At 41.0% G+C, this 23,047-nt stretch overlaps 2 protein-coding genes across 3 annotated transcripts in view; one reads left to right on the forward strand and one right to left on the reverse strand.

Moving 5' to 3' along the window:
* The window catches only part of LOC107736901 (spectrin alpha chain, non-erythrocytic 1-like), a 28,409-nt gene extending 7,493 nt beyond the window's left edge, over window positions 1–20,916 (forward strand). The window contains exons 4-53 of the mRNA XM_016548291.1: window positions 403–547; window positions 739–893; window positions 1,014–1,149; window positions 1,325–1,447; window positions 1,535–1,672; window positions 1,802–1,912; window positions 2,007–2,084; window positions 2,702–2,723; window positions 2,803–2,984; window positions 3,131–3,374; window positions 3,465–3,587; window positions 3,709–3,926; window positions 4,167–4,259; window positions 4,373–4,507; window positions 4,609–4,757; window positions 5,310–5,369; window positions 5,795–5,993; window positions 6,095–6,199; window positions 6,852–6,884; window positions 7,014–7,049; window positions 7,322–7,369; window positions 8,047–8,138; window positions 8,263–8,407; window positions 8,863–9,044; window positions 9,335–9,434; window positions 9,569–9,766; window positions 9,856–10,002; window positions 10,121–10,224; window positions 10,318–10,480; window positions 10,725–10,739; window positions 12,177–12,308; window positions 12,400–12,537; window positions 12,675–12,779; window positions 12,875–13,083; window positions 13,184–13,304; window positions 13,494–13,615; window positions 13,758–13,890; window positions 14,006–14,104; window positions 14,226–14,385; window positions 14,514–14,590; window positions 14,701–14,910; window positions 14,997–15,293; window positions 15,385–15,497; window positions 16,527–16,544; window positions 17,920–17,974; window positions 19,442–19,638; window positions 19,830–19,883; window positions 19,972–20,118; window positions 20,199–20,346; window positions 20,457–20,916. Of these exons, the coding sequence (XP_016403777.1) occupies window positions 403–547; window positions 739–893; window positions 1,014–1,149; window positions 1,325–1,447; window positions 1,535–1,672; window positions 1,802–1,912; window positions 2,007–2,084; window positions 2,702–2,723; window positions 2,803–2,984; window positions 3,131–3,374; window positions 3,465–3,587; window positions 3,709–3,926; window positions 4,167–4,259; window positions 4,373–4,507; window positions 4,609–4,757; window positions 5,310–5,369; window positions 5,795–5,993; window positions 6,095–6,199; window positions 6,852–6,884; window positions 7,014–7,049; window positions 7,322–7,369; window positions 8,047–8,138; window positions 8,263–8,407; window positions 8,863–9,044; window positions 9,335–9,434; window positions 9,569–9,766; window positions 9,856–10,002; window positions 10,121–10,224; window positions 10,318–10,480; window positions 10,725–10,739; window positions 12,177–12,308; window positions 12,400–12,537; window positions 12,675–12,779; window positions 12,875–13,083; window positions 13,184–13,304; window positions 13,494–13,615; window positions 13,758–13,890; window positions 14,006–14,104; window positions 14,226–14,385; window positions 14,514–14,590; window positions 14,701–14,910; window positions 14,997–15,293; window positions 15,385–15,497; window positions 16,527–16,544; window positions 17,920–17,974; window positions 19,442–19,638; window positions 19,830–19,883; window positions 19,972–20,118; window positions 20,199–20,346; window positions 20,457–20,582 (6,340 nt within the window). The 3' untranslated portion in view covers window positions 20,583–20,916. The remainder of the gene's footprint in view (window positions 1–402; window positions 548–738; window positions 894–1,013; window positions 1,150–1,324; window positions 1,448–1,534; window positions 1,673–1,801; window positions 1,913–2,006; window positions 2,085–2,701; window positions 2,724–2,802; window positions 2,985–3,130; window positions 3,375–3,464; window positions 3,588–3,708; window positions 3,927–4,166; window positions 4,260–4,372; window positions 4,508–4,608; window positions 4,758–5,309; window positions 5,370–5,794; window positions 5,994–6,094; window positions 6,200–6,851; window positions 6,885–7,013; window positions 7,050–7,321; window positions 7,370–8,046; window positions 8,139–8,262; window positions 8,408–8,862; window positions 9,045–9,334; window positions 9,435–9,568; window positions 9,767–9,855; window positions 10,003–10,120; window positions 10,225–10,317; window positions 10,481–10,724; window positions 10,740–12,176; window positions 12,309–12,399; window positions 12,538–12,674; window positions 12,780–12,874; window positions 13,084–13,183; window positions 13,305–13,493; window positions 13,616–13,757; window positions 13,891–14,005; window positions 14,105–14,225; window positions 14,386–14,513; window positions 14,591–14,700; window positions 14,911–14,996; window positions 15,294–15,384; window positions 15,498–16,526; window positions 16,545–17,919; window positions 17,975–19,441; window positions 19,639–19,829; window positions 19,884–19,971; window positions 20,119–20,198; window positions 20,347–20,456) is intronic.
* Window positions 20,786–23,047, reverse strand: part of dync2i2 (dynein 2 intermediate chain 2) — a 5,620-nt gene continuing 3,358 nt past the window's right edge. For both annotated transcript variants that reach the window (XM_016548227.1, XM_016548226.1), the window contains 3 exons: window positions 22,563–22,795; window positions 22,302–22,459; window positions 20,786–21,248 (listed from right to left, as the gene is read on the reverse strand). In XM_016548227.1, coding sequence (XP_016403713.1) covers window positions 21,010–21,248; window positions 22,302–22,459; window positions 22,563–22,795 — 630 coding nt within the window. In that variant the 3' untranslated portion in view covers window positions 20,786–21,009. The remainder of the gene's footprint in view (window positions 21,249–22,301; window positions 22,460–22,562; window positions 22,796–23,047) is intronic.

Here is a 23,047-nt window from a genome sequence, read left to right on the forward strand (position 1 = left end):
GTGTGTGAGTGAGTAAGTGAGAGAGTGTGTGTGTGAGTGAGAGAGTGAGTGTGTGTGAAAGTGTGTGTGTGTGTGAGTGAGTGAGTGAGTGAGTGAGTGAGTGAGTGAGTGTGTGAGTGAGTGAGTGAGTGAGTGAGTGAGTGAGTGAGTGTGTGTGAAGGTGTATATATATATATTTATATACACCTTGCTACGTGTACTGCGTTAGGCTAACCGAGACTTGTCATTTGCACTTATATATTGTTGCTCTTTTGTTAGTTTTGACTGCTTTTATTGTCCTCATTTGTAAGTCGCTTTGGATAAAAGCGTCTGCTAAATGACTAAATGTAAATGTAAATGTAATTTACATTTTTGAAAGTTTGAAAGTTTTTAATTACTGAAATTTTCTGTTCTGACCTACAGGGATGTGGATGAGACAATCAGTTGGATTAAGGAGAAGGAGCAGCTGATGGCATCTGATGATTTTGGTCGTGACCTTGCCAGCGTTCAAACCCTGCTCCGGAAACATGAGGGGCTGGAAAGAGACTTGGCGGCCTTGGAGGACAAGGTCAGTCTCAGCATGTCCACAAACTCTCTTTTTATATCCCACAAAACAGACCTGCCCATCACATTTATACATTTATTCTCTCATTGTTTTATTTATGCACATTTAATTTGATGCAGAGATGTACAACAGAATGTGCAAGCATTGTAGAGTCATTAAATATATTTGATATAGACATTTTCTTCTGTCTTCAGGTAAACACTCTTGGCGGTGAGGCGGACCGTCTGCAGCAGACACACCCCCAGAATGCCTCTCAGATCCACCTGAAAAGAGACGAACTCATTACCAACTGGGAGCAGATCCGTACCCTGGCAGCTGAGCGACATGCTCGGCTCAATGACTCCTACAGGTAGGTTAAGACACGCCTTTTTGCTTTTGATCACTGCTACAAATTGATTGGTTGATGAGATTTTAAGTTAAGTTTACAGAGTGCTAGCTTGTGATCTCATGGTTGCTGTCTTGCTCCTAGGCTGCAGCGCTTCACTGCAGATTTCCGTGACCTGACCAGCTGGGTGACAGAGATGAAGGCTCTGATAAACGCAGATGAGTTGGCCAATGATGTGGCCGGAGCTGAGGCCCTGCTTGACCGCCACCAGGAGCATAAGGTATTGAAATTTTAAAATCTAAACAAGTAGAGCAACATGGGTTTGGATAGTAAATAAAGGATCTATAACCTTTCTTTCAAAACTGTGGTTTGCTGATTTTGCATTGCACTTATATTATTGCTCTACATAGGATGCTTGAGACTGAAAGACCATAATGCCCATAATGTTTTACCAGGGTGAGATTGATGCTCATGAGGACAGTTTCAAATCTACTGATGAGGCTGGGCAGGCTCTGCTGAACACTGGACATTATGCTTCTGAGGAAGTCAAGGAAAAGGTGTCTGACCTTTGTATCTTTGTAGGCTATTTTCAAACTTATCATTGATGCATTTTTAATTCTAAAGTGAGCATCTGAATGACCCTCATTTTGTGTTTGTTGGTGTAGCTGGGCATCCTGTCTGAAGAGAAAGTGTCTCTTCTGGAGCTGTGGGAGCTACGCAGGCAGCAGTATGAGCAGTGCATGGACCTGCAGCTCTTTTACAGAGACACTGAGCAGGTCGACAACTGGATGAGCAAGCAAGAGGTAAAAATTCATCTAGACTTCTTATATTGTGAGAAACAGCCTAAAGACTTTCTCTTAAATGTGGGACCCTTTAATTTTGTTTACAACTGAGAGCAAAGATTTAAACATTTCAAACTGTCTTTTTCAAAGGCTTTCCTGCTGAATGAAGATTTGGGTGACTCTCTGGATAGCGTTGAAGCTCTTCTGAAGAAACATGAAGATTTTGAGAAATCCCTCAGTGCCCAGGAAGAGAAGATCACTGTAAGAAATCACATGATGTAAAATTCAAGGCCTTGAATAATCAGTTTTACAAATCTTACTCCGTTTCCTTTTAATTCTCTACTGAAATATACAGGCCCTGGATGAATTTGCCACCAAACTGATCCAGAACAATCACTACGCCAAAGAAGATGTGGCCACTCGCAGAGATGCAGTAAGTGGAGATTAGCACCCTGAAACGTCTTTCATTTCAGCCTCGCAAGCACTTTCCTCCCTTCAATTTATTGCTGACAGAAGTGCTGAATCACTGGTAATACTATGACTCGAACCCCTTTTTTTTTTTACTGACTCATATGACGCTTGTCAGAGCTTGAGAGAAAACAGCAACATAAATACTTGAAAAGGGACTCCAGTTTATCCAGGATCTGATTCCAGTTAGGAGCGGTTCTGAATTATGTTAGAAATTCCACTCGGAATCTACAGTAGAACGCATGTTTTTGAAAGGCTTGATTTGAGAAAGAACAAAAACATCTTTTTCAAGTTTGTTTTTTCTCAAAAAAAAATTTTTTTTCTCAAATTTTTTTTTTAAAAACACTAGTTTTCTATTTTTTCTATTCTATCTACTTGTTTTTCTTTGTGTGTATATGTGTGTGTGTATATACCTTGCTATGTGTACTGCGTTAGGCTAACCGAGACTGCACTTATATATTGTTGCTCTTTTGTTAGTTTTGACTGCTTTTATTGTCCTCATTTGTAAGTCGCTTTGGATAAAAGTGTCTGCTAAATGTAAATGTAAAATGGCACAGTGTTATAGTGCTGCCTATTTCACAGGAAGAGACCGTAGTTAAAAACTGTTTATCTGATTTTTTTTTAGTGGTATATATTAAACAAAAGGCAGATTTTCAGTGATATCACATAAATGACTCTTTCAGGGATTAAGTTGCGTGAAGCGAATCAGCAGCAGCAGTTCAATCGTAATGTAGAGGACATCGAGCTGTGGCTATATGAGGTGGAGGGACACTTAGCCTCAGATGACTTTGGCAAAGACCTGACCAGTGTCCAGAACCTTCAGAAAAAACATGCTCTGCTGGAGGCTGATGTGGCTGCCCACCAGGTAACAATGTCTGAATGATATTCAAAGTAACTGATATTGGATATTTACACTGTTTCTTCTATGATTCTGTGCAATTGGAAAATTTTTTTAAACATCTGAACATCCTTCATCTTAACTTATATAGCTTGTTTCTCTCCTTTTGACAGGACCGCATTGATGGCATTACTATTCAGGCCCGGCAGTTCCAGGAGGCTGGTCATTTTGATGCTGATAACATCTGCAAAAAACAAGACGCTCTGGTGACACGCTACGAGGCCCTAAAGGAGCCAATGGCCGCCCGCAAACAAAAGCTGTCAGACTCTCTGCGCCTTCAGCAACTTTTTAGGGACGTAGAAGATGAGGAGACCTGGATCCGAGAGAAGGAACCCATTGCTTCCTCCACCAACAGGGGTTAGTGTGGTTATATTACATGAAATTAAATGTGAAATGACTATAAAATGTTTATATTCTTAAAACAATGATTTTCTCATTCTCTCTCAGGAAAAGACCTTATTGGAGTCCAGAACCTTCTGAAGAAACACCAGGCTCTGCAGGCGGAAATCTCTGGCCATGAACCCCGAATCAAGGCTGTTACTCAGAAGGGGGAGGCCATGATTGAAGAGGGTAGGATTTAATTCTATGACTTTCATAAGACACTGACTTTCTATTAGGCATCAGTTCAGAACATCTTTAGCTATTATTCAAAGAAGAAACAATAAATTTGAAATATTTTTCCCCGTTTCAGGTCACTTCGCAGGAGAGGATGTGAAAGCTAAGTTGCAAGAGCTGCACAACCGTTGGGATGGACTGAAGGGAAAAGCAGCCCAGCGTAGACAGGATCTGGAGGACTCCCTTCAGGCTCAGCAGTACTTTGCTGATGCCAATGAGGCTGAGTCTTGGATGAGAGAGAAGGAGCCCATTGTAGGAAGCACTGACTATGGCAAGGATGAAGATTCTGCAGAGGTAAACAAGGAGGAGGGCTGGATCTAGAATGCAACTAATTAGAAACGAATATTTGAGCGAAAAATGCAATGTAAGGTAAGAAAATAATTCAGTGGTTTTCTGGTGGTCTTGGTGATCGTTTCATATAGCATCCTTCATACATCATAAGATGTTTAAAGTACTTTTGTGGCATCTTAAATTGCAGTTTTGTATAAAAAAAAAAACTGGATGGCTCTAACATGTCAGTGTTATCATTTACAGGCTCTGCTGAAGAAGCACGAGGCACTGGTGTCTGATCTGAGTGCATATGGCAGCAGCATCCAGGCCTTAAAAGAACAAGCTGAGGCCTGCAGAGTAAGATCACATAACAACACTTCTACATTGCCCAAAGGAAAATAACATGTAAACCTTTGTTCAATGTTATGGCAATGAAAATTTGGTCCTTTTTCATTGCTTTAAATCAACAGCAACAAGTGGCCCCCACTGATGATGAGACCGGCAAGGAGCTGGTTCTTGCTCTGTACGACTACCAGGAGAAGAGTCCACGTGAGGTCACCATGAAGAAGGGCGACATCCTGACTCTGCTCAACAGCACCAACAAGGTGATTAATAGGGCACGCTACATGTGTTACTTAGCATGCCAGTTTGAATCCAGATGAGCGCTTGGACTCATGAAAGAAAGAAATATATATCTTGTTCTCAGGACTGGTGGAAAGTGGAAGTGAACGACAGGCAGGGCTTTGTTCCCGCAGCGTACGTGAAGAAGTTGGACCCGACTCAATCTTCCTCTCGCGAGAATCTGCTAAACGAACAGGGCAGCATCGCTCTGCGACAGGAGCAGATTGAGAATCAGTAAGAGCCATTCTGCATTTGGTTTTCTAATCAAATGATTGTGGGCAGAATTCTTACTTTGTTTAATATGCATTCGGGCTATCAATGCCTCAAAAGTTTGAGGTCAGAAAGAAAATAAATTATTATTTTTATTCAGCAAGGATTCATTAAATTGATCGAAAGTGACAGTAAATACATTTATAATGTTACAAAAGATTTGTTTCACATTTGTTCTTTTGAACTTTGTTCATCAAAGAAAAATGTTTCCTGAAAAACAAGTATCAGTTTCCACAAAAAATATTAAGAAATATTAATTCATAATTTTAATTGATTGATGGCCCTAATGTGAACATTTATTTGTAATTTTCAACCTTACAACTTGCATTCCAACAAAATCATTTCTTTTTAACACAAAGCCTCTTTAGATCTTTGCATCTTTATTCTTCCTGCAGCTTAAATGAGACATCTGTTAAAAACTAACTCTCGTGTTTCTGACCCCTCATTACTCCTCTTTTTCCTTTCTTTTCTTAATTTAAATGCTTGCATGTGTCTGCTTGCCCTGCCCTGTGGCAGGACTGTGGTCACCAAGGAGGTGTGCAGCGTGTCTGTGCGCATGAAGCAGGTGGAGGAACTGTGAGTAGGCCCGACCAATGTCATTTATTTGATTAAAGAAGCCTCCATCATTGCAAAATGTTCATCCACATTCCCCTCATCCATCTTGCTGTTTTTCTCATGCTTTAGGTCTTCTGTCATTCTAGCCTTCCTGTACATCTGTCTGTCCATCAGATCATTGTCTCATTCTTCCTCCTCTTCTATTCCATCAAGGGATAGACGTTTGCATCTCTTCTGAGGATGTTGTCATTCTGAGCTTTTTCTTTTCGTAGAATTGGTGTCTAGATGTTTTACTCTGCGTTTTCGGTTGCTGACAATGCAGATTTCTTGGCATTAGTTAAACCCCTGACCGTGTTTCCAACTCCCATTTCCTCTCCTAGAAGGAGATGTGTCAGTCCCAGTGTTGAGGTGGGAGTTGCATTAAAGGCTCTGACCTCTTTCTTTAGGTATGGTACACTGCAAGAGTTGGGAGAGAAGAGGAAGGACATGCTGGAGAAGAGCTGCAAGAAGTTCATGCTTTTCCGTGAGGCGAATGAGCTGCAGCAGTGGATCAATGAGAAAGAATCAGCGCTTACTAATGAGGAGGTCGGCTCTGATCTAGAGCAAGTGGAAGTGCTGCAGAAGAAGTTTGATGACTTCCAGAAGGTATGTTTTTCTTCAACATTTATGACTCATTTATCACTGGACACTCTCATTAACTAATATGTGTTCACTGATTCTAAACATGTTTTTTTATTGTTTACTAGGATCTGAAAGCAAATGAGTCTCGGCTGAGGGACATAAACAAGGTGGCATCTGAGCTGGAGTCTGAAGGACTGATGGCTGAAGAGGCTCCTGTTGTGCAGGCCCAGGTATGACTAAAAACACTTTACACACAGTGAATTTGATTAAACATATATTGCCATTGAAAAGTTTGGGGTCAGTTTCTTTCTTTGCTAGCGTGCATTAAATTGATCAAAAGTGATTTTAAAGACATTTATCATGTTAGAAAGATTTCTTCTGTTCTTTTGAGCTTTCTATTTATCAAAGAATCCTAAAAAAAAATAGTTGTGCTGCCTAATTTTTTTTTTGGAAACTGCTGTTTACAACATTGATAATAATAAGAAATATTTCTTGAGCACCAAATCAGCATATTAGAATGATTTCTGAAGGAAATGAAAACGGTTATTTTAACAATAAAATATTTCACAATATTAATGTTTTTACTGTATATGTGTTCATATAAATGTAGCTTTGGTGAGCATAATAGACTTCTAAAACATTTTAAAAATCTTACCAAACCTTTTGATGGTACTGTACATCATGATGCTTTCTAAATTTTTAGTCATTCCACTAATCAATTGTATGCTTACATTGAAACTTGGAAGAGTATATATGAGTAGTACTCTTATTTATATGCCTGAATTTATGAGTTTTGTAGATTTGGTGATCTTACCTATTTTTTCCCCTTTCTCCTTCCGACCCTTCATCCTTCATCACATCACCCTTTCATCCCGCTATCAGCAACTAGAGATGCTGGGCTCAGCTCCTGGCAAGGTCATTATTGTACCATTCATCTTGTCTCTACAACAGTTGGGGTGTCTGCATGCCTGCATGAAACAAACACATGAGTATCATACAATGTTTTTTTTATTTAAACTGATTCTATTCATTTATTGTACACAGGACGAGCCAGATTCCAAAGGTGCATCTCCATGGAAGGTAATATAGCATGCTGAATTTGAAATGCTTTAAATGTAATTTATTATATCATCTAATCTTGGGTCACTGAGATTGATGCATGTTTAGTTTTTAAGTAGGGTCTTGTTTGACCTGTATGTCATCCACAGTGGTGTTTGGAGACTGTGGTTACAGAACGACAAGAACAGTCTGGTTCTTGTAACTCCTTTTGTGACACTCTCTTGACTGGTGTTTTTTTTCTGTTCTTTTCCTGCCCTCTCTCTGTTTTTTACACATTTTTTTACTCAATGTAGTCTGTTCGCTTGGCTGTTCAAACAACGGCCAACTTTAATACTATTAAGGTAAGATTCTAGGTTCTTAATTTCAGTCTTTTAAATTTTTCCTCAACCAATCCCGCTAAATCCTGCATTGTGCCCCATGTACCTGGAGGACTAACTCATTGTGGTGGTCTTGTACTCTTACCATGGTTTCTTGTTCCCTACGTCCTATTACTGAACCATCAACTGTGCAGTCGCATCCCCCTCGCTTTGTTTCCATTCATGAGTCTGTGTTGACCATTTGAAATAACTCCTTTATTTCTTCACACCTATGTTTTGGTGGAGGTAAAACAGCCATTCTTGAATGCATTAATGCTTCTTTTTCAGTTTGTGGCTGATGAACCCACCCAAGTTTTCCATATTTGCTAACTGTCATCACTCATCCTATGCACTTTAATGTTGTAGCCTTTCTGTTTATGCCACTCACCCATACTGTCGCTTTTGCTACAGATATGAAGAGCAAATATGGTGCAAAGGATATAGAGCCATTTATGTGGTGCTTTGGACAGTGGGTTGGCTGTTAAATTTAATGTTTCTGAATGTAGATTGACAAAAAAGTTTTGTTTCTCATCAGTCATTTTATATAATATAAGACGTGACCTCAGGGAGTCAAATCTGCTGTCTGGGATCCTATCATTGTTTTAACTGGACCTATAACCTGACCTCTGATTAGCTGCTAATGGTTTTATGTTTGTGTGTAGGAGCTGAACAACCGTTGGAGGGCCTTGCAGCAGCTGGCTGAAGACAGAAGCAACATGCTGGGTAGTGCTCATGAGGTGCAGAGGTTCCACAGGTACATATATGCCACTGATTAACCTCAAAATTATCTGTCATACATACTGTTTTGTTCATGTTATACTTGTATGATGTGAGCCACATGAAGTCCAGAGGAATTCAGTTCATTGTGTGATTTATAGGGATGCAGATGAGACAAAGGAATGGATCGAAGAGAAGAACCAAGCCCTGAACACTGATAACTATGGCCATGACCTCGCCAGCGTGCAGGCTCTGCAGCGTAAGCACGAAGGCTTTGAGAGAGATCTGGCTGCTCTAGGAGACAAGGTAAAATGTTTACCATTTTTGGTTTAGTTTGTGGTTCATTCCTAACAGAACATCTACTAAATATTTAGTTCAGTCATGAAACTCTATGTGGCACAGTCTGATAGGTCCTTTACATGCAATCTGCTACCGATCACATTATTTACTACACGGCACAAGTTGATTGTCCTCTGTTGATTCTGTTCGCTGTAAATTGGTTCTGCAGCACGCTATATTTTTTAGAGTTCCTCTGAAACCCTCCACCTCCCCCAGCACCACCTGTCTAGGTCTGCTACAGGATTTATGTGTGCCTATTCAAGCTGCAGCAGCAGCATATCTAACATACTTGCTCTGGTGTAGCGGGTGTATCAGATCTAGTCCGCCAAGAAGAAAAACATTAATATTGTCATATCTATTAACATGCTAAAGCTATTTTTAGAGTTGTCATGATTGATATATAATTTTCTCCCCTGGGGCAGGTGAACTCTCTTGGTGAGACTGCAGAGCGTCTGATTCAGTCTCATCCTGAGGCTGTGGACGACATCCAAGAGAAGTGCACCGAGCTGAACACAGCCTGGAGCAGCCTGGTGGGTCGTGCTGACCAACGCAAAGAAAAACTGGGCAACTCTCATGACCTGCAGCGCTTCCTCAGTGACTTCAGGTGAGGAGGAACAAAAAAAGAGGGATGGAAAGAGAGTATAAAAGATGCAAAACAAACAACTTGGAGAAACTGTATAGGCCATTGGCGAGCATCTGTCGGGTTAGTTTTTTTGGTGTGTTCCACACGTCGGCTCTCGGCGGGCTCCCGTCGGTGTCAGTCTGCCCGAGACGACAACACCATCGGCTTTCCTCGCCACTAGTTCTTTGAAGCCGGCTTGGAGTGTCCCGGCCTTATGACTTCAGAGCAGTAATATAGAACAGACTAAACAAATCTGTGCTTCTCTCTCCCAGAGATCTCATGTCCTGGATCAATGGAATCAGAGGGCTGGTGTCTTCAGATGAGCTGGCCAAGGACGTCACTGGAGCTGAAGCCCTTTTGGAGAGACATCAGGTACTTAAAGACACCTATGATATGTACTTTGTTACAGTTGCTGTTTAGAAGATGAGTTTCTTTTGCTAATATTTAGCAAAACCCTGTTTATCCCATGAACATATGTTAAATGCTCACATATTTACATTCTGTAGGAACATCGCACTGAGATCGATGCTCGTGCAGGCACGTTCCAGGCATTTGAGCAATTTGGACAGCAGCTGCTTGCCCGTGGCCACTACGCCAGCCCTGAGATCCAACAGAAGCTGGAGGCTCTTGAACGGGAACGTGCTGACCTGGAGAAGGCCTGGGTCCAGCGCAGGATGATGCTGGACCAGTGCCTGGAGCTGCAGGTCAGCAAGGACCATGTTTACATTTAATACACAAAACTTGGACACTTGAAGATGGCAAATGATATCATGTTTCTTTTTGTCTCCCGCAGCTATTCAACCGTGACTGCGAGCAGGCTGAGAACTGGATGGCAGCTCGCGAGGCCTTCTTGGCCAGCGATGACAAGGGAGACTCCCTGGACAGCGTGGAGGCTCTCATCAAGAAACATGAAGACTTTGATAAGGCTATCAATGTGCAGGTCAGCAAGCGCCATTGTGATATGCAGCAGTCAAGCTCAACTTTATTTGATTTTGAATTTGGGGTCTTTTGTGAAGACTTTTTTTGTGCTAATTATTAACATTTGTCTGTGCTCGCAGGAAGAGAAAATTGCAGCACTGCAGTCTTTTGCTGACCAGCTTATTAGCGCTGACCACTACGCCAAACCTGAGATCTTTAATCGCCGTAATGAGGTCTTAGACAGGTCAGGGTTCTTCTTTTTGATACTGCTCTCACTGAGTGAATCCGTCCAATATGTGTGATTTATGTTAAAGCAGTATGTCCTTTTGACCTCCAGGTGGCGCCGTCTCAAGGCTCAGATGATTGAGAAACGCTCTAAGCTGGGTGAGTCCCAGACTCTGCAGCAGTTCAGCAGAGATGTAGATGAGATCGAAGCATGGATCAGTGAGAAACTCCAAACCGCCACCGATGAGTCTTACAAGGACCCCACCAATATCCAGGTAACATCACATTTCAGGTATCACTCTCTGGACAGATAAGTGAATATTTTTGCAAACATGCTAAAGTTCTAAAGGTGAATATCCCGCCTAAGTCTAACCTTGTAAATATATTAATACCATAATACATTCAAGTGCAAATTAAAATGTGTTTCTCATATTATCCCCGCCTCAACCAACCCCAAGTGTTTTATTATATAGGAAATTAAACTGAAACTCTGTCTGTGTTCCCATTGTCTGTTTCTAGCTGTCCAAGCTGCTGGTAAGTGCAGTAGTGTGCCAGAGCTAACTAACCCCAATAGGGTCTCTCCACTTGTCCGTTGTCTCATTGTTTTGTCTGTAAATGTGTATTTGAGTTCCGTATGTCTATTATGTGGCTCGCTTTGTTCAGCATCATCAGTCGTTTGTCCCCTTCCTGCGCCCCATCGTTGCAGCATTTAATTTTTAATTTCTGGGAGTGGCCTCCATTTTCTTGTTGTCATTGAAGTTGGGATGTCTTGGTTTAAATTTGTTCCACACAGAAAAGCTGAACTTCTCACAGAGTTGTGGATCTAAGAGCAAACTTTGACAAAAAGTAGTATGCGAAGACAATTTCTGGCTGTGTTCAGAATAGTGTTGTAGAATTATATGCTTTATGCTGCCTACTGTTTTATGTACTACTATGTGAAACATAACACATTACACATTTTACATACAGATGTAAACAGCTTTTTTAAATAACATTTTATCATAAATAGCGCAATTAATGTTTCCAGTTTGTGGCAGGCCAATAAAGGTCAAGTTGAGTGCATTACATTGTGGGATACAGTATCCCACACAGTGTGTCCTAATTGTACCGCACATTTTGATAAATGTAGTAAATCATTCAGATATTACATGCATACAGATTTTACAAAATACATCTAATATGCATGCTGCAAAAGTCGTATGCATAGTACGTTAGAGTGCTATTCCGAACATAGCCGCAATCCTGTGTCAACCCAGAGAGAGAAAGTGGAGAGGTGCTTTCAAACAAGTAATTCTGCTTTGCTTTTTGTGGAATACTGTGTTAAAACAACATAATCGGTTACATATGTGCTACAGCCAGAATCCATATGCAGTTAGAGTACCAGCAGCCCGGCTTCCTTTGAGTGTATCAGCAAATGCTTTAGATAAGCTGTTTGGAATTGCTTTTTCCTTCTTCCGTTCTCTCTGGGTGATATAAAATGTGGAATGATCTCAAACAAAACACCCCAACTCCTCCTAGGTTCCGCAGTTCATTGTGTGCTGGATGGTGTCCATTTCATTTTATTGAATGTTCCATCAGGCTTTGATTGTGTCCTGTTCATAGTATGAGTTCCACGTTACATGTTTGGTGGTTTGTAAATTCACAGTCACTTCACTTTTTTTTTTTTTAATGCAATGTACACTTTTACGTTTTGAAAGGTTTGCTCTTTTGTGACTACAAATAAGACATCAACTTTCACAAACAGTCTACACAAAGGCATACACATAAAATGCACACACACAGGTTACAATAGCATTGAATAAGCACCGCTTTCACTGAAATTGAGTTTTTACACACAAGTTTATATCATTGTCATGTACACATCTGCAGTGTTAGATACAAAACCAGCTATTGCTTTTTCACAGCCGCACCCATGCATGACTTCACTGTGTGGCTCAGTTTTGCTGTATTTCGCTTTCTTGACACTTTCAGAGCAAGCACCAGAAGCACCAGGCTTTTGAGGCTGAGTTACACGCTAATGCTGATCGTATCCGTGGGGTGATTGACACGGGCAATGCTCTCATCCAGAGAGGTGCCTGTGCTGGAAGTGAGGATGCCGTCAAGGTAACAATTTCAGAAGTATTTCTGAAATAGGCAGCTGGTGAGTTACAGTCTGTGCTCATTTTGCTGTGGTCGTGCTCACATTTGCTCTCAGGCTCGTCTTAATGCTCTGGATGAGCAGTGGCAGTTCCTTGTCAACAAATCTGCCGAGAAGAGTCAAAAACTGAAGGAGGCAAACAAGCAGCAGAACTTCAACACTGGCATCAAGGACTTTGACTTCTGGTTGTCTGAGGTATTGATATATGACTTATTAGTAGCTACTTAGGATAATTCTTGGTAGGTCTTGACTTAAATCATGACTTAAATGTAAAAGTTTAATTAAATAATAATAATAACAACATCCATTACACATTTTTCCTGTGCTCTTAGGTTGAGGCTCTTCTTGCCTCTGAGGATTATGGCAAAGATCTGGCCTCAGTCAACAATCTGCTTAAGAAGCACCAGCTTTTGGAGGCTGACATCTCTGCTCATGAGGTAGCTCTTCAGACATACTGATCAGGGATCACTCGTTCAAAGCATTTCCAAAATCCAGTATATTCTGATCAATGCTTGTTTTTGTGTTCTTATAGGATCGTCTGAAGGATCTTAATGGCCAGGCTGACAGTCTGATGGCCAGCAATGCCTTTGACACCTCTCAGGTTAAGGATAAGCGTGATGCTGTTAACGGACGCTTTAGCAAAATCAAGAGCATGGCTGCTGGGCGCCGTGCCAAGCTGAATGAGTCGCATCGTCTGCATCAGTTCTTCAGGGATCTGGACGATGAAGAATCTTGGATCAAGTATGGTTTACATCATTCTGAGTGATTGATCGGATAATTGATCTCACTAACTGCATTCTTTTGAGGCTGTATACTAGATTGAATTCATTGCTTCCATTAGGGAAAAGAAGTTGTTGGTGAGCTCGGAGGACTACGGACGTGATTTGACAGGAGTACAGAATCTGAGGAAGAAACACAAGAGGCTGGAGGCTGAGCTTGGAGCACACGAGCCGGCCATTCAGGTGAGGAGGCACCTGTATCATGGTTACTAGGGATGCACCGATACCACTTTTTCCAGTACTCGCCCGATACCGATACTTTTATTTTTGGTACTTGCCGATACCGAGTACCGAATAAGCCATGATTGGAGCATATTAAAAGCCAATTGAATCATCATTCTGAATGCTAACAGTATTTTTGTGGCCTTGCAGTCCGTGTTGGAGACGGGGAAGAAGCTGTCTGATGACAACACCATTGGACAGGAGGAGATCCAGCAGAGGCTGGCCCAGTTTGTGGAGCACTGGAGGGAACTGAAAGATCTGGCTGCTGCTCGGTGAGAGCTGTATTATACTATTTAGCTTTTTTTGGTCTTTTTCTGCTCATGTTGAAAAGTTTGTATCAATAAAAAAAAAATTTTTTTTTCAAAAACATTTTAAAAATCTTACCAATTATTGTTTGGTTTTCCTGGTTTTTAGTGGGCAGAGGCTTGAGGAGTCGCTGGAATACCAGCAGTTTGTGGCTAATGTGGAGGAAGAGGAAGCTTGGATTAATGAGAAACTGAACCTGGTTGGAAGTGAGGATTACGGTGATACTCTGGCAGCTGTGCAGGTGTGAAAAAATAAACCACATTTAGCTGATTATGCCTTGATCTTGGACACACCTTCATATTTCTGTTTTTAGCTTGTGTCTTAATCTTTTTATTAATTTGGCTCTTATTTTCCAGGGCTTGCTGAAGAAACACGAAGCGTTTGAAACAGATTTTACTGTGCACAGGGACCGAGTGAATGATGTGTGTTCCAATGGAGATGAACTTATCAAAAAGGTACAGTTCAGCTATTAGAAAGTCCATATACTGACCCTTTAATGCTTAGTTACGGATGGTTTCTTTGAAGTAGAATGTGACCTGATAGTCATAATTTCATCATATTGTTGCTTTTGTGCAGGAGAACCACAACGTGGAGAACATCATGGCTAAAATGAAGGCCCTGCGTGGGAAGGTGTTGGAGCTGGAGAGAGCTGCAGCTCAGAGGAAGTCTAAGCTGGATGAGAACTCTGCCTTCCTTCAGTTCAACTGGAAGGCTGATGTGGTGGAGTCCTGGATTGGTGAGTTAATGATATTTCATTCAAATGAGAGGAAACTTTCATTTAAAAGAGGGTTTGTTAAGAAATAAAGTGTTATTTTCTCTGCTTCTTTGTAATCTGTATCTCAAATGTGACTTTGGCTTGATCAGGTGAGAAGGAAAACAGCCTGAAGACTGATGACTATGGTCGTGATCTTTCCTCGGTGCAGACTCTGCTCACTAAACAGGTGTGACATTGCATATGAAAAAATGTACAATGCAATCATAAGTCGTAGAACAGCAGGTCTTTTCAAGCTTTACTGCTGTAACTGACTGTTTTTATTCCACTCTTCCATAGGAAACCTTTGATGCTGGGCTTCAGGCCTTCCAGCAGGAAGGCATCACCAACATCACAGCCCTGAAAGACCAGCTGTTGGCAGCCAAACACGTGCAATCCAAGGCCATAGAAGCTCGCCATGCTACCCTGATGAAGCGCTGGAATCAGCTGCTGTCTAACTCAGCTGCCCGCAAGAAGAAGCTTCTGGAAGCCCAGGAGCACTTCAGAAAGGTTTGAAGAATGGAATTTTGCCTTAAGTTAGGAAAAGAGATTTTTGTGTGTCTTTAACTCCTGTTCTCGTTCGCCACTCCATCCAGGTCGAGGATCTGTTCCTCACTTTTGCCAAGAAGGCCTCAGCCTTCAACAGCTGGTTTGAGAACGCTGAAGAAGATCTGACAGACCCTGTGAGGTGCAACTCTCTGGAGGAGATCAGGGCCCTGCGGGACGCCCATGACGCCTTCCGCTCCTCGCTCAGCTCCGCAGAGGCCGACTTCAGCCAACTGGCAGAACTTGATCGCCAGATCAAGATTTACCAGGTGGCCTCAAATCCATACACTTGGTTCACCATGGAGGCTCTAGAGGAGACCTGGAGGAACCTTCAAAAGATCATCAAGGTGATGATGGCATCCTGAAGCATGATTGAATGTGTATAATGTAGAGTTAAAAAAAACAACTCAATAATGAATTTTTGTACTTGCTCTATAGGAGCGAGAGCTGGAGCTACAGAAGGAGCAGAGGAGACAGGAAGAGAACGATAAACTCAGACAAGAGTTTGCCCAACATGCCAATGCCTTCCACCAATGGCTGCAGGAGACCAGGTACAGAGGACCAGCATGCACTACTTACAGTGCTGAGTTCTCGCTCAGCTCCGCAGAGGCCGACTTCAGCCAACTGGCAGAACTTGATCGCCAGATCAAGAGTTACCAGGTGGCCTCCAATCCATACACTTGGTTCACCATGGAGGCTCTAGAGGAGACCTGGAGGAACCTTCAAAAGATCATCAAGGTGATGATGGCATCCTGAAGCATGATTGAATGTGTATAATGTAGAGTTAAAAAAAACAACTCAATAATGAATTTTTGTACTTGCTCTATAGGAGCGAGAGCTGGAGCTACAGAAGGAGCAGAGGAGACAGGAAGAGAACGATAAACTCAGACAAGAGTTTGCCCAACATGCCAATGCCTTCCACCAATGGCTGCAGGAGACCAGGTACAGGGGACCAGCATGCACTACTTAGAGTGCTGAGTTCTCTTCGTATCATTATAGTAGAGTTATGCTCAAGGGCCAAACACACACTGCATGCAACACATTGTATTGCCATTGCATGAAATTGCAATTTCCATTGCATGAAATCACACACATCTGTTTGGATTTGATCAAGCTTTCCTGATCTCCATGTAACTTTCTTAGACGCAGTCTTTAAGTCATTGCCTGCTTTGCCATGTTGTCTGTTTCGGTGAAGGTTTTCACATTGATCACACAACTTAAACCCATCTGGGCTTGATATGCTACAGCAGGGCTTTGTGCTGGTCACAGTAGCATTCGTGTGATTGTTGAGTAGTGGTGATGTCACCACCAGTCTTTAAGTCATTGCCTGCTTTGCCATGTTGTCTGTTTCGGTGAAGGTTTTCACATTGATCACAACTTAAACCCATCTGGGCTTGATATGCTACAGCAGGGCTTTGTGCTGGTCACAGTAGCATTCGTGTGATTGTTGAGTAGTGGTGATGTCACCACTCAGTGTTTTAACTGTTTCTTTCTCTCTCCCTCCGCTATTTGTCTCTCTTTCCCCATTCCTTCGGCCTTCTCACTGCTACCATGATGCTTGGAATCGTTTCTCTAATCAGGACATACCTTCTGGATGGGTTAATATCACATTTTATACTATTTTACTATAGTATGTTTGTGTGTGAGTGTGTATGTATTGTTTAACAGCATTTAATGACTGATAGAAACACACATTTGGTATAAAATAAACCAGGAATTTGGGAGTTTCAGGTTCGAGTAGAGCAATAATTTGGATAGAAATAATATAGGGTGTCTTAAGATCATCAAGAAGGACTTTATCTCACTTTACATATATTTTGCGTATTTTATCGTATGTTTTGACTATATATTTCTAGATGTATTCCTTTGTTTTTTTCACACTCTTTTTCCATTCCTTCTTCATCTCCCACCTCCCTCGTCTCTGAATAGCATAGCCTATCGGAGGGTAATCCGTGTCTATCAGTATGAAGTCGATGATGATCTTTCTGGAAGGTCTTCTCCCTTTTTTTCCTCCTCTGATTGGCCTCTTACCCCTCACCCACACCTTTTGGGTTTTCTTCTCCTCATGCACTCGAGTCTGATCCCCACTGTAAAGGCTCTGTGTGTGTGTTCACTCCCTTTTACTAACATTCACTGCGATGTGAGGCTTTTTTTGAGATGAACCCTTCCAGCTTCTTAATCTAATAAGCCTGGCTATATTTGGCACCGATGTTGAGGAGTGTGAACACTTCATCTCATTCTTTAACCTTTTCGTTGTTTCAGTTATTTGTTGGGGGGTTTTTTTCTTTATTTATTTGGAAGAAAATGTTCATGCACCAGATCCAGGGTGGAAACTGCAATGTGATTTCCATGATTGAAAAGTACTTTTAGACATTTTCAATGTCCTGATCTGAATTTGAACAGCTGTGCATTGACATTTTTAGACATTTATAATATGGCTAGTTCAGTCGAACTCTGAATCTTTGATTTTGCACATTTTGCTTTTAAAAGTGTGCAAGACCTACACCCTAAACTAAAACTAAGCAGTGGTATAAATATAGCAGTTTCTAACCCTGTTGACAGCAGCCCTAATCAAGCATGGTCTGGATTACCATGGATGTAATTTAGCTTCGTTAGCATGACTTTCGTTACTGTAGTTGCATTCTGGGGTGGCTTCATAGTTCTCCATATCTACTACAAAACAATTGGTAAGTTCTATTATCATGTACAAGAAATTCAGGAAGATGTAGGTTACAGAACTAGACGCAAAACCATTTAAACAACTCGGAGTCATATAAAACAGACCTTTTTAACTCCCTGGAAAATACAACTGGTTTTGTTCCTGATAATGACCTAATAACTGAGCTAGTCTAGTAAGAAGCCGCTCTTGTAAGGTGTAGACCGGCACGTGGAGTGAGTGAGATGATTTTGGGTGGATGTGCCATGTGCTCGTGGGCTCCTGCTGCTGGTTTCATCATTCTGTGTGTGGGGCAGGTCCTGCATGGTGGAAGAATCCGGAACTCTAGAGTCACAGCTAGAAGCCACTAAGGTGAGTTTGAGAGCAGTGAATGGATAATTGAGACCCGTTTAATGAAGCTGATCGATTTTGGATAACAAAATGAATCGGAATTAGTGTATTAAATCAAATCGGCAGCACACTGCTGTTTAAAGCATCTTTTCTATTTTAATATATTTTATATGGCAATGCTGAATTTTCAGCTTTTTCTGATTATTATCAGTGTTGAAAACAATTTAATATTTAAACTGCTAAATATTTTGTGGAAAGCGTAACACACACTTCTTTTCTTCTTTTTTTAATTAATTGAATATTTAAAGGAACAGTATTTATTTGAAACAGAAGTCTTTTGTAACATTATAAATGCCTTTTGATCAATTTAAAGGGTTCACCCAAAAATGAAAATTCTGTCATTAATTACTCACCCTCGTGTTGTTCGAAACCCGTAAGACCTACGTTCATCTTCGGAACACAATTTAAGATATTTTTGATGAAATATGAGGGCTCTCTGACCCTCCCATAGACAGCAAGGTAACGCAAAGAAAACAAAAATAACGACTTTATATAGCGCTGCCACACGCTCGCGTCATGATACTGTCGTGAACGTGTGTCCAAAGTGACGCAGTAGAGACGAAAATGTGGAATAAAGTCGTTATTTCTGTTTTCTTTGCGCAAAGAAGTATTCTCGTAGCTTCGTAACTTTACAGTTGAACCACTGATGTCACACGGACTACTTTGTCGATCATCCTGATACTTTTCTGGACTTTGAACGTGGTACTTACCTTGCTGTCTATGGGAGGGTCAGAGAGCCCTCAGATTTCATCAAAAATATCTTAAATTGTGTTCCGAAGATGAACGAAGGTCTTAGGGGTTTGGAACAACACGAGGGTGAGTAATTAATGACAGAATTTTCATTTTTGGGTGAACTAACCCTTTAATGTGTACTTGGTGTATAAAAGTGTTTCTTTAAATAAAAAATCTTACTGACACCAATCCGTTTGAACGGTAGTCTGTATCATATAAAATAGTGAATACACTGTTTCTGATCAAAAATTATTTTAAGAAAAATCCCCAAAAATGGTGTTTCATATGCAAAATTGTAAATACCTAGTCATGCAAATTGATAAAATCCTAAAAATATACATTTTATAAAATAAAGTTATGTTGATCTCTAAAGACGTTTCTTTTTGTCAGTGTAGTGAGTACAATTTTTTGTAGTCTTGCCGAGTTACTCAAGTTTTTCTTTAGTTAAACGTTGCTTTGTGTGTCCTATTTATATAAAGTGGTTTTCTAATGTCCATCCATTATAAACGACTAGAAAGTCATGGAAAGATCATGGGAATTAATTTGCTAGAAAGTATACTAACATTTCACTTTAGAAGTCTGTAGGAAAGAACACATTAATACACTTGCATAAGCTTTAAACCCTAGACAGTAATAGATGCACTGAACTATAAGATGCTCTGGTCTCATGTCTTATCCCTCGGGTTTTCTGTGCAGCGCAAGCACCAGGAGATTCGTGCCATGCGCAGTCAGCTGAAGAAGATCGAGGATCTGGGAGCAGCCATGGAGGAGGCGCTGATCCTAGATAACAAATACACAGAACACAGCACCGTGGGTCTGGCCCAACAGTGGGACCAACTCGACCAACTGGGCATGAGAATGCAACACAACCTGGAACAACAGATCCAAGCCAGGTGCCACTTCTCAAACCAGTCCACAACATTTTTCCATCATATTATATATATTAAGAACATTTTTTGACTATTATAATTATTATTGATTTTTATTAGAATACCATTTAGTTTTTTTAATACATTGTTGTTATTATTTATAAATTTTTTAACATTTAATTTTACTTATTCTTTTTCTTGTAATTCTCTTCTAGAAACACTACAGGAGTAACAGAAGAGGCCCTGAAGGAATTCAGCATGATGTTCAAGTGAGTAATCAACTTTAATAAAAAACAAAACATTACAATGCTAAACTTAAGTGTTCTTGAAAACGTAACATAAATGTTTGTTTCTCAGGCACTTCGACAAAGAAAAATCGGGCCGTCTCAATCACCAGGAGTTCAAGTCCTGCCTGCGGTCTCTGGGCTACGACCTGCCCATGGTTGAAGAAGGAGAACCAGACCCAGAGTTTGAGTCCATCCTGGACATAGTGGATCCAAACAGGTGAGAAGCATCATCTGTGGATGAGCTAAATATTCTGTGTTCTTTCTGTCATGGAGCTAACATCAATTTGTTTCTTTCAGGGATGGAAACGTGTCTTTGCAGGAGTACATGGCCTTCATGATCAGCCGAGAAACAGAGAATGTGAAGTCAAGCGAAGAGATCGAAAGCGCTTTCCGTGCTCTCAGCGCCGAGAACAAACCTTACGTCACCAAGGAAGAACTCTACCAGGTACAAAATATCAAACCCATGCCATTTACAATTAGTATTAGATCAGTTTCAAACTTTTGGCCTCAGTTTGGTGTTAGAAAGATGATCTTAACGACCTTCTGTGTTTACAGAACCTGACGAAGGAACAGGCAGACTACTGCATTTCCCATATGAAGCCCTACCTGGACAGCAAGGGCCGCGAGATCCCGTCAGCTTTCGACTTTGTGGAATTCACGCGCTCGCTCTTCGTCAATTGATTCCCCGCCTCTTGCCTGCCAGTGACCAATCGGGATGCGTTTTCCCCCCTTCACAAGAACACACAGCCAAACTGCATGGATCTGAATTGAAATTCTCTATAGCACCCAGTATAGCAATATTTGTATCTTGCTATCACTCTTAACTCTGCATATTTATCTGACACTTCCTCATGCTTCACTGACAATAGTGTAGTGGATCTGTCTGCATTTTATTGTGGTTGTTTTAGCTGTTAAGTGCTTTGCTTTGTTTAACAAAACTATAGAGAGGACATGCTGTAACATCACCCACGAGACTGCTGTGTGCTTAAATAAACGCTACTGGTTATAACTGGAAGGAATTGTCAAGTGTTTTTATTTTACAGTGTAAATGTACAGTTAAGATATGCAATGCATATATAAATGTGTTTTAAGAAAGTTTCAAACAGACTCAGTCCGCCACCTCATTGGCCAGCTGTTCTAGCATTGCCGTTTCCTTGGCACCTTGTTCCGTTAACTCGGCACTGAGCTGCCAGATGCTGACGCTACCATCTGCATTGCCCACTGCCATCAGATTTGTGTATTTGGGGTTGAACTCCAGACAATATGTTGGCTGACCACTTGTGTTCTGGTCAATTGTGGTAGCTGGCCTTAAAGACCTCTGACCCAAATCAAACATCTGGACCAAACCTGCCAGAGAAGAGTTTACATTTAAAATTCAAATGTATCATTATTATACAATATATCTTGAGACCATGCTTTCATTTTACTAAATATATATATATATTATATTATATATACATTTTTAATCTATATTAAAACGTTTTATTAGAGTGCAGTAAATATTTTTAGAGTGCCATTCTTTTTATTTTGTTTTTTAATATAAAAAGTATAATGTAATATAATATTTAACAATATATTAAAGGCACAATATGCACGATTTTTTTATTAAAATATCCAAAAATCACTCGAACAGTGTTATATATTTTGCTGACTTGTGTACTTACATTATCCCAAATGTTTAGAAGAATGTTTAAATCCAGAGAAATAAGCTATTTTAACTAGTGACAGGAGCGTGTCCATAGTGTCATTGTGTCGCCTGCCAATGACGTCATAGCCCCTCGATTTCCGTTTTAAAGAAAACATGGACACACCAAAGACGCTTTAATATGTTATGCGTTTTATTAGACCGGTGACGACCGCACAGAGTAGCATTATAACATAACTTTCAAACGTATCTAGTATGATAACTAGAGCGCTGCTTTTTTCCCCCACATACGCACGACCGGAAGGAGCGAAAGCGGTCGACTGTGGCATAATAAAAGCTCCGCTGCTTTCGAGCCGTGTGTCGCGCTCGTCTCTCATTAGCAATTGCTTCAGCATTTCGTTTCGCTTCGACGGCTTTCAGCCTCACTCTGCTTCATACTACGATGTTAATAAATCTTTAATACATTAGCTCATCCATGAACATGATTTCTGCCCGAGTCCCATCAGATTGCTTCGGCTGTGGGGATGAAGACGACAACTCCCATGATTCCACACTCAGTCACAGCATCATCTAACTACGCCTTTGTTTGTTTTGAATACGCACCCTCTAGCGGCGAAAATTACATATTGTGCCTTTAATATTAATAAACACCATTAATATATATTAATATATTTTTCAATATATAAATGAAAAATATCCAATATAGATCTGCTCTATATATATACTGCCCTTTTGGAGAATTACAAACATCTCACCTTGTCCTGTGGCTGCAGCAAAGACTAGAGGGCGTGTAGGTGACCACCTCACCCCAAACACATATGAATCGGACACCCGTAGAGACAGCAGGGGACGGGGCTGGAGCACAGTGTACACATGAGCCAAACCATCTGTCCCGACACTTACAAACAGATTCCTAAATTCAGAAACACCAGGAGGTGTTACAATTACTGCCAATTAGCCTTAAAGTAGACATTATACTAAGTAAATAACAGTACAAAATATACCACAAAGCTCACCTATGGAACGGTGAGAAGTGGACTGAGTGCACAGGGCCCCCTAGTGGTGAGAAAGAGAATTGCACTGGAGCCCGCAGTGTCACGCTCTCACCATCAGGGGGCACTGCTGCCACTGTCTCACTGCTGAAGGAGCATTTGAGCACAAGGCCTCCTTCTGAGCCCACCAAGAATGTGTCCAGGTCCCACGGGGAAAGTGCAACAGAGGTTACTCCTATAGTGGTGCTACCTCGGGTCTTCAGGGAGAGACAATTGTGTTGTATTATTAGGGTGAAATGCTCAAAAATATGTCATGGTCATATTTCATCCCAAAATATATAATATGTGACCCTGGACCACAAAACCAGTCATAAGGGTCAATTTTTCGAAATTGAGATTTATACACCATCTGAAAGCTGAATAAATAAGCTTTCCATTGATGTATGGTTTGTTATGATAGGATAATATTTGGCTGAGATACAACTATTTGAAAATCTGGAATCTGAGGG

Source organism: Sinocyclocheilus rhinocerous, unplaced genomic scaffold, assembly GCF_001515625.1.
Source record: "Sinocyclocheilus rhinocerous isolate Xijiao unplaced genomic scaffold, SAMN03320098_v1.1 scaffold192, whole genome shotgun sequence".
Classification (NCBI taxonomy): Eukaryota; Metazoa; Chordata; class Actinopteri; order Cypriniformes; family Cyprinidae; genus Sinocyclocheilus; species Sinocyclocheilus rhinocerous.